The 16,990-nt window shown below is 47.6% G+C and overlaps 1 protein-coding gene across 3 annotated transcripts; it reads right to left on the bottom strand.

The window, feature by feature from the left end:
* Positions 1 to 694: 694 nt before the first annotated feature.
* On the bottom strand, positions 695 to 16,776 carry LOC105702167 (putative DNA helicase Ino80). Of its 3 annotated transcripts, none has more exons than XM_012429530.2 (28): positions 16,640 to 16,776; positions 15,774 to 16,421; positions 15,027 to 15,186; positions 14,881 to 14,957; positions 14,596 to 14,807; positions 14,354 to 14,527; positions 13,998 to 14,294; positions 13,767 to 13,925; positions 13,518 to 13,687; positions 13,232 to 13,448; positions 13,066 to 13,153; positions 12,707 to 12,998; positions 12,428 to 12,630; positions 12,210 to 12,350; positions 12,017 to 12,138; positions 11,642 to 11,937; positions 11,280 to 11,559; positions 11,033 to 11,185; positions 10,693 to 10,945; positions 8,862 to 8,989; positions 8,692 to 8,786; positions 8,105 to 8,177; positions 5,758 to 5,916; positions 5,573 to 5,675; positions 5,123 to 5,235; positions 4,727 to 4,978; positions 4,314 to 4,647; positions 695 to 1,729 (listed from the first exon to the last, which is right to left on the bottom strand). In XM_012429530.2, exons 3-28 carry the CDS (start codon positions 15,158 to 15,160, stop codon positions 1,335 to 1,337), a joined length of 4,920 nt encoding a protein of 1,639 aa, XP_012284953.1. In that variant the 5' UTR covers positions 15,161 to 15,186; positions 15,774 to 16,421; positions 16,640 to 16,776; the 3' UTR covers positions 695 to 1,334. The 3 variants fall into 3 exon arrangements, with proteins under 3 accessions (XP_012284953.1, XP_012284952.1, XP_012284951.1); XM_012429529.2 differs by having other exon boundaries at positions 4,727 to 4,981; positions 15,634 to 16,421; positions 16,640 to 16,775; XM_012429528.2 differs by having other exon boundaries at positions 4,727 to 4,981; positions 16,640 to 16,775.
* Positions 16,777 to 16,990: the final 214 nt, after the last annotated feature.

The following is a 16,990-nucleotide window of genomic DNA, read 5'->3' as shown; positions in this document are numbered from 1 at the left end:
GGATCGATGTCGAGGAGGCTGCCTGGAGATCCGATCTCGAGATCGATAGATGGTTCCCTACAAAAAAGGTCTCGCGTTCATAATCACTCATAATCGTTCATAATAATTCATAATCGTGGGTTGCATTCGCTTTACCGGGATTTTTTAGACTCCTCCGAAGGCGACTCCACTTGGACTTTCCTGAGTCAGCTGCATCTGCATCCTCGCGTGGCCAATCGAAGACGGAGCCGGCGTGCAATTAGAAAATCAACGTAGAGGCGTGAAAATCGGCCGAACGGCCGAGAAGGTACGGGAAGAGTCGAGAGTAAAGCACTCGGCACTTACCGGGATCGGTTTGAATCCAATCAGGCAGATGACGAGGCAGGTAACCGAGCAGCTGCTGGCCTCCAGCTTTCGGGGTTTCCTCGCGATTCCTAACCTCGGTCTAAGAGAAGACACCTCGGCCTAAGAGAAGACCTCGACTAGAAATCCTGGCCGATCGACTCGTCGTTTAACGACCTACGAAAGCCGCATGCCGAGGCGCAAGGCGCGCCCGAGCTGGATCTCCAGGAATTCGCGAAAAGGACAGGTCGACCTTCCGAATAGCTCGATCGTGGCACGCGTATCGAACGGCTGATCACGCCGATCGATGAACCGATCCATCCGTAGCTCCACGAATACCCGACAACGCTACAGCCTCAGGTATGACCTCCATTTATTCATAATAAATACCACTTTTTTTTTTTTACAAATCTAGTCTTCACAATTACGTTCTGTGGCATGCGAATCCGTTTAAAAAATATGGGCGAAAGAGCTCTGTCCAATGTAACGAAGCTACGTGGACCTCGCGTCGGGAGGACGAAGGTTTCGAGGAGTCGGAGCGAGGATCGAGCCTGGAGAAAAAAAAAAAAATCAAAGACGATCGACGATCGCAGGAGCTCGATCCGCGCCCTCGACGTCCGTCGACGACCTCCAGGTCGGGGGCGATTAACTCGGAACTCGGCCGTTGCGCCGCTAAAACGAAGCGAACGTCGAGCGGTCGGTAGATCGGGGAAATCGGGCCCGTCTCGCCGTTTCCGGGAGGGATTCCGGGTTTAATCCCTGGCTCGCGCGTCCTTCTACACCTGGGGAGACCTTGCCCCTCCGTCCGAGAGTCCACCTGCCGAGAATTCCCTGGGACCGCTCTTCGATTTCTCCAAGGTACACTTCGACGCTTGGCCGCGTTCCCGGGTAGCGGCGATTCCGTTCCCTCGAGCTGATCTGCGATTTTCCGCAGCGGTCGCGGGTCTACCCGGCCGCGTTTCTCGCGGGAGAGTCGGCGATTATTGCTCGATCACGGGCCCAACCTCGGGGCCTTACGACGATCCACGCTGCGGCGTCTGCTGGGTGTAGAACCCGAAGGGCCTCGTCTCGCCAGGGTTGCGGGAAGTCGAGCTCGAGGATGCGGCGAAGGAGGTCGGGACCGAGGTCGAGGGTCCCGAGGTCGACGAGGTCTGCGGCTTGCGGGCAAGGGGCACCAGCTGGTGCGACCTGAGGGGCACCGGAAGCGGACGCTGGATCTTCTTCCCGTGGTGGTGTCCCCGGTGGCCCTGATGAGCGGGCCCGTTGGGTCTGAGTCGAGGTCGACCCGGGCCTCTGCGGATGGCGGCTTGCCCCGACCTCCCCGGCAGCGACCCTAGGGTCCCCAGAGGTCCTAGGGACCCGACGGTGCTCGTGCCCTCCGCGTCCGGTACCGAGCTCTCGGCTGACCCTGGAACAAAAATAAAGAACCGCTCTCAAGATTTGTCATCCCAACCACCCAGAACTCTCGTACTCCTCACTTTTAGTGCTAATCAATTTTTTTCCGGAGGACCAGCCCTCGCGTAAGCTGTTTTTCGTACCGATTTTCGAAATCCGAGCCAGGGGGGAACCCTGACGACCCTAGGGCGACCGCGGAATCACCCCCAGGGGGAGAACGGAGATCAACCCTGTCGGGGAAAATCGAGGTCGTTTCGATCCCCCAGGAAATGTGATAAATCGTGGGAGGCAAGGACTGGACCTGGTCCAGGAAAACCGTAATGGCGTCGATATCCATGAAGGCGATAAGTGGGCGATATCGAGGCCGCGTTAACCGCTGGCTGGACCTTGTGGAAAGGGTGGAAAGGATTGCAGGCATTCGCGACTATCTAGGGGAAGGGCCAGGAGGTGGGCAAGGGCCAAGGAATGCCGACTATCCGGCTATCCGGCCGTCCTTCATTAAAGAGATTCGCCTTCCTATCCTCCCGCATCTCGGGACTGGTTGGCCGAATCCTCGCCGATGTCGGACGGGAAGAAATTCAACGTGGGGCGATGCGACTTGGAATTCCACGGGGACTTTGGCAAAGAACACCTTCGCGTCCACCTCTTCCTGGCGGCACCAAAGGACTCTAACGGAGGTACGAGACGATCCTTTCCGAATTCCCGTAAAGTGTGAATGTAAAAAATGAATGTAAAACATGGATTAACAAAATATGTATATGTAACATTGCGGGGTCCAGGGTACGCAGCCGTAAGGAGAGGTCTCACTCGATCTCGTGTCCAGAGGAAAAAAGAGAGAAAAAGGAGAAAAGGAGCAACGGAGGAGGGATCTATGGCGCGGCTCGCAGACTGCGGGTTCGTCGTTGCGTTAACGGGTTTGCGAGCGATCGGGTCCGTGCCGGTGACGTCGGTGCAGTTGCCGCATCTCCGAGAGGGAGAGAGAGAGAAAGAAAAGAGGAGGCGGCGGGGCCACGGGGAAACAAGTTCCAAAAACCTAAGAAGAGAAGAGAGGAGCAGCTGCCTCCTTCGCTCCGCACCTGCTATTATCCGCTCGTGCCCGCGCACGCCGGCGACAAGCGAGACCCCTTTCTTGCACGCGCGAATCCACACGAAAACGCGCGACCATTCCCAAGAGCTCCTCTTCCCTCTCTCTCGCGCTCCCGCCGGATGGACTCGCTCGGTCTCTCTCTCCTCGCCTCGCTCTCCTCCCGGAAGAGAGGATCCTTTCGGCCGCTCATTGACGGCGCCCGAAGTGAGTCGCTCTAATGGTGCTCCTTCCCCGGGAGAAAAAAATGTGTGTTAAAGGGCCACAAAAAGGGTCTCCGAGGTGTCAAATTGTTAAACAAATTCCTTCTTTTTTATATCTTATAAATTTTGAAATGGATATTTAATCCAAGTCTTTCGCGTCGATACAAAGTCCCTCGCGAGTTTCTCCCGCGGATGGCCGTGGATGTACGTAAAGAGAAATGACACGTTGCCGCGATCGAGGTAAATGCAGAGACAGAAGTTATGGCTACTCTTCCGGAAGCGTCAAGCGTACCGTCGAATTTTCAAGTAGAAAGTACCGCGCCGGCTAGCCGCGGTTTCGACACCGCGATTGTTACACCTACAATGGCGATGATACGAAAGGGGCCGTTAATTTCGACACGTGCCTCCGCATTCCCACCTTCCGGAATGTAGGAATTAATTGCAGTTAAGGAGTCCCTTTAGATCAGGAGAATTAATTTCCGTATCGATGGTCGGACCATCCTCGTGGTCCCGGCTCCAACGAGAAGGTCCCTCGGCCAGTTTTGGACGGAACGACGCAGACGGTATAAAGAAAGTAGGATGCAAAGCCGATGCGGACGGATTAATGAGTCATCTAGACCTTTCGAGGGGGCGGACCCCTAGGGCACCGCCTCGTTGGTACCGGGACAATTGGTATCGCTTCTCGTCGAACCCCCCTGGGCGGTACCCCTCTCTCTCTTTCTCTCCCCCGTGCACTTGTGCACAGATGTGCTCGCAAGGGAATTTCGTATCTCGTCGTCGAGGAGCCTCCGGATCGATCCCGGGCCTACAGTCTATGCTCGGCTCGACGACCTCGCTAATCCCATGAGAACCTGACCAAGTGCCAAACGGGGCGGTCATGGGGCGAATGTCTCTGGGGAGCTCGCCAGGACTATGGGTATCGATTCGCGCGGAGGTTGCGAAAAGTCGAAACGCGACAGCTGCACCGCCTGCGGATCGGCAGGAGCCAAAGCCTCCGATTCGTAAGGGCGTCACGTCCTGGACTCGCCCCTCGACTGCAACCCCCGTTGAAACGCCATGGTCTTCCTGTACTTGCGATCGACCGATCTCATGACACCTCCGAGCCAGGAACACGTGTTTCCGGATCAATCCCGTACAAGCCTGGACAAACTTGGAATTCTCCGATCCACGGACCCTCCCCAGGGTGACGAATCTACCTACATCTCATACCATGTTTAACCCTAAATTATTAACGCTTAATTATTATCCCTGAATTATCGCTAAATGTGAGGTAGGAACCCGAGCCCTGGTACGACAGAGAAATTGCTCACCGTGATGAATCGCTTGACTCGTAGGAGATGCAACCGGGGTCGAGCAGGATGGGACCACGGCCTTGTTAGGAGGGTGCAATAGGAGAAGCCCCCTGCCCTTGCCGCCGATGGGTCCTCCTCTGCGAGATCCCCGTGGTCGACCGCGTTTGGTGCTTCCCCGGACCGTGGGTCGCATTCGAACGGAACCTCCTACGCCGAAGGTAAAATGGTGACCAAGCCTTGCCACCTTTGGAGGTTCGCCGAAGTGGCCCACTCGAGATTGCCGGGCGTCTCCAGCGGAAGCTGGAACCGGGCCGTCCACGTCCACGACGAGACCCTCGTTGCTGTTCTCGTCCTGCGATAATACCTCACCGGTTAGTATAATATCTCTAATTGCAGTTTCCTGAACAATAGACGGTGAAGGGGGTACCAACCTCGGACCTAACCGGACTGGTCGGCCCTCCGAGATCGTCCAGGGCGTCCGACGGTTGCTGCTGGTTTTGCTGGCGCAGTTGATGCTGCTGCTGCGACTGCGACTGCGACTGCTGGTGCTGTTGGAGCTGGTGATTCAATTGCTGCGACTGTACCGGGTTGCTGGCCTGCTTTGTGGCGAAATCCTGGCTCGCCTGGCTGTTCTCCACGCACCGCTCCGAGGTCGCATCCTCCAGGCAGGGTCGCTTAGGGTCCTGCTGGAAAAGGGTGACGCGCACTTGAGGATCCGGAATTCACAAGGTAATGAGTTTCGGCTCCTGGGAGGTGACGATCCCAAGGAGAGAGCAAGATCCCGGTGGAAAGGAGGGAAACAAGGTGGATCGTCCGTAAGGGCTCACCTTGGCCGGAAGCGCGGTTAGCTTCCTCTTCCGGTCCCTCTCCTTGGACTGCAGGCTCGAGTCGAGGCGAGCCTCCTCCGCGTGCTGCTTTCTCTCCTCGCTCCGTTGGCTGTCTGAAATACATGGACACGGACGCGTACACGGGGCCAGCTCTTATTATTATTCGTTATTAGGGCATTAGCATAACCTAACGAGCATAATGTAATTGCGCCCGGTATGCGCGTCGCTCGGCATGAACCCCTATCGGAGGATACGGTGTACGCATAACCTGACCGGATGACCGAACGCTCCTCCATCGTCCTTTATCCGATCGTCCTGGCCACGATTTAGCCACCCAAGACCGGCATGGGACACCGTGTGCTTCCCGTTCGACGTGTAATCATGCACCGCGATGGGTGTATTTAACGAAGCTCCCCTCATCGAGATAGTTTATCACCAAACTCCACCTACATTTCGCCTCGATCTCCTCGTCGTCCAGCAGCAGCGAGACCACTTCCTTGGGCTTCAGGGTGTCCGGCTTAAAGTTGCCCCCGCTGATGACCATTCGTTGAATCTACCAATGGGATTTACGGATTAGAATTGGATTTAAAACGAGGAAGGTGATGAGGCTCGGATTTATGGGAAAATGGGCGCACCTCGCTTTTCTCCCGGGCTCGTTGCAGGATCCTCTCCTCTATGGTGCCTTTGCAGATGAGTCTGTAAACCGTGACTTGCTTTGTCTGGCCCAACCTGTGAGCCCGATCCATCGCCTGTTGATCCACCGTTGGGTTCCAATCGCTGTCGTAGAATATCACCTGTAAGGACGCAGGCGTATAGGCGATACGTGACCCTCCACCCCGGTCGAAACTTCGGGACAGATGCGCCGGCATTCGTGCACGCACGCGCTCCCTGCAACTCGTGCACGCGTGCAGACACGCAATGCCGCGCACGCAACGTCGTCCTGCCGATTACGATTACAACTAGAATTACAATTACGGGCGCAATTAAGCCGACGTCTGCCGAGAACGTGACGGAAGTCGAGGATCCCCGTGGACGTGGAAACGCGATGCAGAGGAAAGGCCGGTTCCGCGTAGGGAGTGAAACAAGGTGGACTCGATTGAAATGCATCCCCGTGAAGGCATCCCGCGATGCATTCAATGAACCCGCGACTCTCCAATGAATTCCTGTAATTTCATTAAAACTTCAATATTTCAGGGGCCTCGACTCATGAAAAACCATCTGCACACCCTGAGAAAGAAATACCATCGAAGCAAATAAATACTTCATTAATTAAAAGAACAGTCATTTGAGTCAAATAATTATTCTTTGAATTAACAGAATGTTTCCGCGGTTCGATGAATTACTTTTCTCAGGGTAGAGAGCCCGTGAAGAAGGACTCGACGACGTCGGAGATGACGGAAAACCATTTAAGGAGAGAAGGCCAGGAGGCAGAAACGCGCATCCGACCGATCCTGAAGAGGCCCGCGAAGAAGGGCTCGACGACGTCGGAGATGTCGATGCCTCGGGTTTCGTGATGCTCCTCGGCGTGCTCGGCAATCGCTGCAGCCAGGCACGCCGTGTCTCCGAATAAATCAGATTTGTTAGATCGATGGGCGAGATTGTACATCGGGGGAGTTCGACATCGGCTTCCTCAAAGGGGGAGGACGCGGTAGCGAGAAAACGCTTACGTCTGGTCCTCTCCTCCGATCGCCCTGGAGGGCCTTCTGCCCTCCAGGATCGCGAGGTTGATTCCAATCTCGACGGGCGACGCGGCGTGAATCCTTCGGAGGAAATGTCTCCCCGAAGGAGACCTCCTGTCCTCGTGTACGTCTCGAGTGCGTGCCACGGCTGAAATAGCGTTAAATGTCCTCGACGATGCGATCGACGTGACGATTCTCGTTGCTTTTGGACTTTCCTGAACACTTCCAGCACCTCGAATTCGACCACTGGACCATGGCGTCGAGCTGGTGACAAAGGGGGAATACAATAGAATATTACCAGATGGGAATGATTTAAGAGGTCTCGCCCTGGGGGACGAGGACTTTTTTCTTTTTTCCACTCCTGGCTGATTTTCGAGTGGCACGGCGCAACCGACGACGAAAACCGACAAATCGTGAGAGTCCTTTCAGCCAACAACGGGTCGTCCTCCTTGTCGATACGTGATCTACCTGCCGATTTCTTATTGCTTTCAGATTCGAGCATTTCTAGACAAATCCCGGAACTTGCCCAGGACAATGAAGCGGCGACGAAGAGGGAATACCGATTACGTGGGAATTTTTTTCGAAGGATTTCCTCGTGGATGGAAACAATGCGAAATCGCTGAAACATCGGGGGAATAAAAAAAAAATGGTGAGACCTCCCCCTGCATTTTGAAATTCCCTTAAAAAATAAAAGATTAGGTCTGAGAACTTTGTGGTGGATAAATTCGATCATTCGGGGCCGACGTCGAAAAGAAACGCGCTTTGTAATGCTCGACACGTACAAGTACCCACGAGGGACGGCGAAGTGTCAAACTTCTCCAGGACTCCATTAATTCCCGTCCCTCGGTTTCCAACGTCTGTTGGGATTTTTCGCGAGTTCCAATTCTTTTTTCTTTTTTTCTTTTTTTCTACGCCCAGGAAATATCCAATCTATATGAGGTTTGCCCGAGAGGGACCGTCGAGTCTCGTTTCCGAGTGTCCCTCAGGAGTGACGGAAACATCCTGCAATACTTCACGCCAAATCGACTCCTCCAAGGGTTTATTCCATTAATTTCCGAGGTGATATCCTAAGGCAGCGTTGCCGAAGAAAAGATCCATCCATGGATTGCACCCAAGAGAGCGGGAACATCCTCACCCTGTATTCGACCTTTCCTTATTATTTTTCTACGCCCAATAGGAAGTCCACCTCGTCACGTCCTCGGCTTCTGTTATTTCGCGATCACCGGGCGATAAAAAGAACCGTGTGCGGAATCGAAATTACCGGACGACGGTGGGAAATACATTGAATCGTCGAAAACCATACCGTATCCGCTGCGGTGAGGTTGATCCCCAATCCGCCGGCCCGGGTGCTCAGCAAAAAGACGAATATATCCGCCCTGGAACATAAAGTAACGCGGAATTGAGCGGACGAGCAACGACCGTGCTCGCATTTGCATGCAAATTAATTCGGCCCGACCCCGTGCACTTTGGGGATTTCTACACTCGACGTTCTAGAGATTCGACAGTTCGGTGTCCCTCTTTTCTTACAGTGCCCTCAACCCTCCTCGCTTTACTCGCCTAACGTATTACCGGGTAATGTTCCCTGAAAATGGACACTGTCCGCGATACGCGCTCCTAAAGTCACGTAAAACCTCCACAAAACGTCGCAATTATCCGCGGACTTATCGCGGGGTCAACGGGAAATTCGAGCAGCTCCGTACGAGAACGCGATCGACACCCAAGTAATAAGAACTACCACTGGCATTAATAAATTAATGCGCACAAGTATCGGTCGCGTTAACGACCGAAGAGAGTACAATTGCAGGAGGATCGTATGAATCGCTCGATTACTCCGATTAATCGTTCTTTTCTAGACGGCATGGACACTATTGTTTGATTAGCGATGCCCACCTCTTCTGGAAGTCGGCGACCATGTCGCGGCGATCCGATATCTTCGAGGAACCATCCAGACGCATGAAGGTGTGCTTCCGGTGATACATGTACTCCTGTGGACACGATTGAACGGAAATTAACCGCGATCAAAGGCGAATTAAGGACGTAACATCAGGATGATGAGGTACCTCGAGCAGGTCGATCATTTTCGTCATCTGAGAGTAAATCAGGACTCGGTGACCCTGCTCCTTGAGACGACGTAAAAGGCTGTCCAGGACTGAGAGTTTCCCTGCATCCGTCACCAAGGTCTGCTTGTCTGGAAAAAGCCAGGGAACATTTTTCTAACGATACCCTGAACTGGCACCCATCCCCTCGCGAGCTGGTATAAATTACAAAGGGTCTTGAATCGAACAAAAGGGAAAAAAGTCTCTCCGTGGCGTGCAGGTCTTCGGAGGATTTAATCCGAACGGGACGAACTCCCTACCATGCAAATTGATCGTATAATGGTTACGGAATCCTCTAAGTGAGCAAAGGAGCATTAAGCCTATCGACCGAGCGCTCTGAAAACTTTTCTGCCGAGCCGTTACGATGTATCATATCCGAGAGAAAACGAAGGAATTAAAATCTGACCATGAAGATCCATTAGAGCGGAATTTTCCTGGCGTGCCATTCTCTAAAATATTCACGCCTGTACCATAGAGACGATCGGCGGGATATTTAATTTCTCAATTCTCCGCTGAAAACTCGAGCCAGCCTCGAGAGCTAAGACTCGATCCAGCAACCCCAGACGTAATGAGAGGAAAAAAAGCAAAAGACACAGCCGACCGCGCAACACATTTCTTTCCTACTTTTAGCTCCTAACTAGACCGCTAATGTGGTACGCAGCAAGCAAACCACGTCGAACCTTTCTGGATTTTTCAAGCCACTGGAACTCTTCCTTTTCTTCGTCCCTGTGCAGTTAGCATGCATTAGAGCCTCTGCTTACTTGCCCGCTTCAAACGGCCCCGCCTTAACGCGTTCGGTTATATTTGCATAACGTCAATTAACCGGCGAGCGAAATTGCTGCCAAAGATCGGACAATCGGAAGAATTCAGGAGAAAGAAAAAGTATCTCAGTCCCTGCGATGCATTTGCAATTCGGGTATGATAAGAAGGGCGGTATTCATTCTCCAGCTATACTTGACAGATCGGGCTGCACATTGTGCGGCCCTCTCGAGGAGTCTATAAATAAGGCAGGCGAATCGTTCTTTAAGCCACTTCGAAACAGGAATGGAACTCGATGGGTTAGCGGAACAATACTTGTCACGCGACCCTGAGAAAACTTCATTCTCGTCTCTTACTATTTCCAACGTGGGCGAAACCGCGGATTCCCTTTTCAGAGATCGCACGTCCGCCGATCGCATGATCGTTCCCCGGTTGCGGTTCGAGATGATCATTCGCGGTAATCTACTTATGCACCGGACGTGGCAGAGTATACAATTTAACGGAACTTTTATCAAAGATCATTGATACCGAGTGCATTTAATGAGAGCAGGTTGCACGGAGCTATTGTCATCCATTGGCGGGAATTCCTGCTCGGGGCGTATAGATTAAATGGCATAGCAATGAAAGAGTACGCCTGCGTTACCGGCAGAAGTACACGTATTTGCGTGACGATGGTTACGTTACCCGACACCTAACAGACTATCCTGAAACCGCAACGTCGAGTCACGAATCGCTCGGTAAGCGACAAGGTGTGTGTACGGATATCCTACGAGTTCATTGATCGTACTACGTTACCCCTAACGACATACCCACCGAGCGGCTCCATTGAATAATACTCGACAAGGACACTCCATTGAGGCGCTCATTACGCACTCAACTAAATTACTGACCATTTGTATAATTGTTATGCAGAACCGTATGCCACATACGGTTAAGTACGGATTGACCGCTGCATTTTAAATACGATAATGTGTTGAGAGAAACGATGAGATTCGAGGTAAAAAAAAAATTAACCGGGGTAATGATAGATAATTACCAGGTACGATGATGTTCGACCACCCATTGATTGGGGCACATCCCGTCAAGCCGCCTGGGATCTCGTATGAAAATGTCGGAGTCAGACCCATTCGAACGATTGACGGCGCTTGCAATATCGAGGGAAGAAGAGCTTTGCTGCAGCCGAGCCATAACACTTTTTGCCCGAAATTCCCTCCGCACTCTTCGTGTCTTCGCCAGGCACAGGCTGCGGAACTACTGCTCACGTATAACTTTCTAGGGCTCACCTGGACCTATGAAATTCAATCCAATTAGTTTCTTTGAAACGGTCTAAAAATATTCTGGATACTGCATTAATGCTTAAGTATTTTCTCCTTTACTTTGGGATTATTATCGCAGACGAAGGCGGGAATAGTAGTGGGCTGACAAAATCTCATCGATGGGGATCGAGGGACATATGGATGTTCTGGCAGTAAGGTCAGCTTTGGCTCCTCTCCTTGGTCTCCCTTGATGCTGGGAATTGTTCGTTGGAACTAAAAGTGGAAAGTTAGGCATTGGAAATATTTTTTTTTTGCCGGTAAAATATTATGCAGAATTATTACATTAAGAGACGAGTGGATTAAATACCTTGAGCAATTGATTGGCAGACCGTTTGCTGCTGCGAAGTATTCGATGTGCCATCGTCTCCGACATCGAGTGAATCGTATGAGTAGTATGAGTGTACAGGGCATCTCCCTCGAGAATTTTGTTCGTAAAAATCAACCCACTGGTCGCAGGTGTGGCACAAACTTTACGTCTTGGAATTAACATGATATTCTTAGGGGTTGGCACGTTCTCGTCGACCCACCAATCTTCCCAGTGACGCTTTATACGCATCTTCCTCTCCACCAAAGTAGTGTAACATAATCTGGCATGAAACAATAATTGTTTAAAACGTGGGTAATTTGCATTAGTTGATGTAGCTGAATAATCACTATGCGAGTATGCACCTGAAGAGTATACCAGCAATAAAGAATTTGTTCAGTTCCATTGGTGATAAGTTTATTAATCTAATAAATGAGAAAAAACTCTCGAAAGTATTCTCGCCTCGCCCGTAAAGAGACCGATGAATATACTCCGTAGCGAATACGAATAATTTATTGAAGAGTATATGATCTTTGGACGGTAATGAAAGGGATAATAGTCCTTCGTTGTATAACAGCACAGGCATCTCGTAACATTCTGCCTTCATAAAGAGAGGAGATCTAGCGTCTCTACGTTCGAATAATTCAGGGTGATTGCAAACCTGAAAACAAAAAATTTAATTCAACATCGTATATTAATCACACAAGGGATTAAATAATAAATCATGTTTGAAAAGGTACCTTTCGGAATTGCATGACTAGATTCATTAAGTTCGAGGTGAAATTTTTGTCATTAGTAGCGGTATCACCACCTCCAACTGTGTAATGCAGCAAATCTTCTATCCTAATTTTCTTCTTTAACGCTACAATGCCAAAATATCATGTTAAATAACTCCTTGTAATGATCCGCAAATATTTTCGTAGTAACTCTCACCGGAGTATAACAGCTTTTGTCGTGTCGTTAAAGGACAGTAGACCATGACCTCGATTTTATCTGACAGTTCATTCTCTACGTCCTTTTTGATTCTTCTTAACATAAAAGGCTTTAAAATCATATGTAATCTCGACAGATGTTCTACAAAAATATACAACGAACATGAATATCAAAATTCGGTCAGAATTCATTTAATTCGTGTAAAAAATGAACCTCACTTTCGTCTATTCCCGTCTTATTCTCTGCATGGCTCTCAATATCTTTCGAAAACCATTCGTTGAATTCATCATGAGAGTCGAATAAAGTTGGCATTATAAAGTGCAACAGAGCCCATAACTCAGCCATACTATTTTGTATCGGGGTACCACTAAGGAGCAATCGATTACGGCAGCTGAATCCAAGTAATAATTTCCATCGCATACTGAAATACAATAAAAAAAATGTAGTCATTCTAACAATTACATTGGTCTTAAACGTCTTACTAAATGTACACAAACCTGCTTGTGCTTTTTATCGCTTGTGCCTCGTCAAGTATCATGTATTGCCATTTTATCCTGTTGAAGTATTTGTAATCGGTAATAACTAGTTGGTAACTTGTGATTACCACATGAAACGATGCTTCCTTTGTATGCAAGTCTTTGGTATCCCAGAACTGTCTCAATATCTTTCGTTCTTGTGGGTTACCCCAGTAAGGTACCACTTTGAATATAGGGACAAACCTCGCCATTTCTTGCTGCCAATTGTGCAACGTCGAAGCTGGTGATATTATTAAAAATGGTCCCCAAACAGCTGGAAAGTTATTTAAACGATTAATAATCTGTTACGTACTGGCAACCCACTCATTAGAAATACTTACAATATCTCTCAGCCACGTGACATAAGAATGCTATAGATTGTACCGTTTTACCCAAACCCATCTCATCAGCTAATATACCACTAATACCCTAGAAATAATGTTTAAAAGTAAAAAAATCTCATTAACATTAAAGTACTTGATTAATAAGTTAATCAACACTACGCACTTGGTCATAAAGATTTGCAAGCCAATTCATTCCTTTAAGTTGATAACCCTTAAGGTTTCCTTTGAAAATAGATGGCTGAGGGTGTTCCAAGTTTTCTGGAGTTTCACTCAGACGCAATTCTTGCGCTGCTGCTCCAGTGTCAAACTGTCTAGTTCTTGCTCTCTCGCTATCGAATGCTTCAGTAGCATTTTTCTTTGCCTTCTGTTTCATGATTTCACTATTAAAAAAAATTGCATCAATAAATTAATAACGCCGCAACGAAAAGGCTTATCATCGGTGTCCTCACCAATCATAATCATCAATTCCAACTAATCGGGGATTCTTTTCTTCGTCTAATTGATTGAGTATCCTCAACTGTTCTTCTGGTGATGCTTTACCTAATTTTCGAGACATGAAATGAGCATAAAGTTCGGTTTGCGTTATGAGGAAATTCAGCTTCCGTTGTTGACGTTTTGCCTAAAACCGACATTAATTAAGGATGTGAAAAAAAAAAATTATATTTTTTCAACCACTAAATAGATTGATTGATTAAAACCTCAATGAGCTCGACATCCATTTTACGTTGCTCCTCTGCTTCTTTTTCTAACCTTCTTCTGGTTTCACGCTCAACCCTGTCATAACGCTTCCAATAAGATTGCATCTCCCTGGTTAATCGTTTTGCACGCCAAATTGTTTCTTTCATATTTTTTTGAGACTATCACAAGCAAACAGAAATAATCAAGTGACATCCTGTGCAACACAAGATATTAAATCTGAAGAGACTCACTTGCATCGCTTTTTGTCGCCAATACTTCATGCAATGTTGTGCAACTTTCTTACAACTAATAAGCATTTCTTTATGATTGTTCGTTTTAGCTCGTTGAACTTTCCCCAACTCCTTCTTTGACATCATTATCCAGATCTTCCTTCTCCTCATTGCCATTACCTCAGGACTCTTATTATTATGCTTTTTCCTGCCTCGAGCTCGAGGTTGATGTCTCATCATAGCCTCGAGCTCAGCTTCGTCTAATTCATCGTCTTTATGCAATGCTCTATCCCAAACATCTTCAGGATAATCATGTTCCTAAAATTGAAAATTACAGACAATGGAAATAATGCATAAATCAATAATACTGCACTCACTCGATAGTCATTTGATCCTCTGTGTCGAACACCTTTTTCCTTCTTAAGCTTCATAATCTTCTTATCAGGTTTCTTATCTTTTTTCTTTTTATTTCCAACTATAAGTTTTTGATGTTCTAAAAACCTATCGTAACTTGATAACAACCCAGCACCATAATACTGATATTGAATATTCTGAAAATTATATATTTTTGAATTAAGTCTTACATTCTTATGCTTCACTGATCATTAATAATTCTCACCTCTGGTTTCTGATAAAATCGGCCTTGATATTTCTTCCGCAATATATGAAACTTTAACATATCTTGAAAATCTTCTTCTGTAATAGGAGCATCGCTATCAGATCCTGATGCAGAACTATCCGATGAATCACCAAGCAAAATATCTTGCAACCATCTGCGTTCATCTCCCACACTAGCCATATTATACAGTCGTAGTTTATCTATTCTCTCTTCTGAAAATAAATGCTCAATGTGAATACAATAACATTCCCAAATAGTTTTACATTGAATTTATTTTGTACGAACCCTCTTTCTTGGTTAAGCCATCATTATAAATATCTGAGCCCTCCGAAGAATCCGAAGAAATAGATTTGTCATCGTCACTGTTAAAATATTTAATATAATGCAAAGGACTTTACTAATAAAATTGATAAAGATACTGTAAACAATACCTGACATGATCTCGAAAGAGTTCATTCAGTTGACCTAAGAAAGGTTGTACATTCAGGCTACGTTCTAGCCGCTGCAAATGCAACGGAGCAGCCATTTCGGCTTCTAAACCCATCGTACGGTTTTGTTCTGTCATAACCGTAACCAAATGAATTCAGTAATCTAAAAAGAAGGATTAACCAAATTTATAATCACCTACATCAATACGAACGATATAGCAATCCGATAAATGAACTACATTAAATCAAAACATTATACGATTTTTTTTCTCGTGACGATATCATACAAATCTGAAATCAGAGCTTCATTTCGCTCTACACATAAAATACTCATGTAAAGATTCATTGATGCACCGTTGCTAGGGCAACACAAATTACTTCGACAGCCTAGCCCTACAGAACCTCCAACTGCGGTACATAATTTGGAACGAAGAAATACTTAAAACCATCGAACGGCTCGAACATCCAACCATGTGGCACGGACCAATTATTGCTGAATACCAATAAAAATCATGAGTCTGGGGTAGAAATTCTGCACATTGCTAGAACAGCTACCAAACCAGGTCGAGCATGCCTTGTTGATTCTCGCGACAATACCAAAGATAATTACCAGACTAAAGACGCACTGAGCGAATCCAACTTTGCTGTAAAATTACTCGCATCCAATTTCATTACATAAGGCAAATGACACGACGAATTACTGCGAGGGGGTTATAATTACACAAATTATTCGGTAGTTTAGAATATCACCTGCTGTTTGGTTAGAAACAGCCACGCTTATTTCACGCTAAACTTGGGCGCGGCGGCGGCTAAGGGGCTCCCCTTACTCACATCGACATTGGATACGTCGACTGACGGGAAATACATAATAGACAGGAGCCTAGACAACACGGACATTTGGCGTGCCACAAAACCAGGGCAGGGATAGGGCATATCGTTGGTCACCATTTTTGTTTTCAGTAGATGGCGCCGCAGTCGCGCCGGTTCCTGCTCGTTCTGAACGATATACAGGGTGGCCAATCGTTCGTTTCATCCTGCTGCTGTCTCTTCGCTTTAAATTTTATCCTTACTGGATTAATAAATATCATGCATTTAATTTTATTTAGCCTCGCCTTCTTTACAGATCTAACGTTTAAAGTGGAATAAGCCAAGCTGTATGCCGATAACAGCAGACTCCGAAATTGCTGTAAGTGGTGCTTGCAGTACTACCAACGTACTCACCGATTCGACCTTCCTTCGATCATCCGAAATCGGATATTGAAAAGTAAATTTACTTGGTATTTTAAGACGCTGATCTTTGGACCGTGGAAACTATAGTAACTGGCAAATATTGACGACTCGTTTTTCGAGTTATTTCTGGGAGACAACTGGAAATGCTGACCGAAAGTTCGGGAAAATCTGCGCATTGAGACACAAAATTGACGGAGACTTGTAGACATTATTCTGGAACTACGACGATCGATAGGAAACATCGGTTGTACCTGTTCTGAAAAATTTTCTTGGACGTTTCCTAGGTACGCCCAGATTACAAATTCAAATACTACCGCCACTTTATCTTACGACTCGCGCATTTCGCGCGCAACTCTACTCTCGACTTCAGACGACTCGGTTCTTACCTTGATTGTGAACCTCTTTTCACGTTGTCTATTTCTAAATAATTTTAAAAATGTGACTGATAAGTTCTCTTCGGATTCTGGCGCAATTTGCCTTGTATGAAATTTATTGGTTAAATTAAATTGAGAAGATACTTCAGGGGATGCGGCGCCGCGCAGTATGTGGATCAGCTCTCCATATTAGTCCTACACGCGAGATCGATAAAATATACAGACAATCTAATTGTTTATTTCTCGATGAATACTCAATGTCGACATTTCAATCTGCGCAATCAATTAAACAGAGGAAAAAAATAAAGCGCGCCGAGATGCGTAAATACCGCATCTGGTGTGGAGGCTACGCCGGGTTGTTCA

The sequence above is a fragment of the Orussus abietinus genome, unplaced genomic scaffold (genome assembly GCF_000612105.2).
Source record: "Orussus abietinus isolate OABI.00-Male unplaced genomic scaffold, Oabi_2.0 scaffold46, whole genome shotgun sequence".
In the NCBI taxonomy this organism is placed as follows: Eukaryota; Metazoa; Arthropoda; class Insecta; order Hymenoptera; family Orussidae; genus Orussus; species Orussus abietinus.
Note: the sequence above shows the minus strand (reverse complement) of the source record. Positions and strands in the feature narration are given on the sequence as shown.

Coding starts and splice junctions, on each gene's coding strand:
- LOC105702167 (XM_012429529.2), bottom strand. CDS start 15,160: ATGACAGAACAAAACCGTACGATGGGTTTAGAAGCCGAAATGGCTGCT. Junction 12,631..12,706: donor GCGATAAAAAGCACAAGCAG/GTTTGTGTACAT, acceptor ATTGTATTTCAG/TATGCGATGGAAATTATTAC. Junction 1,730..4,313: donor GAGTCAAGCGATTCATCACG/GTGAGCAATTTC, acceptor TTTTTGTTCCAG/GGTCAGCCGAGAGCTCGGTA.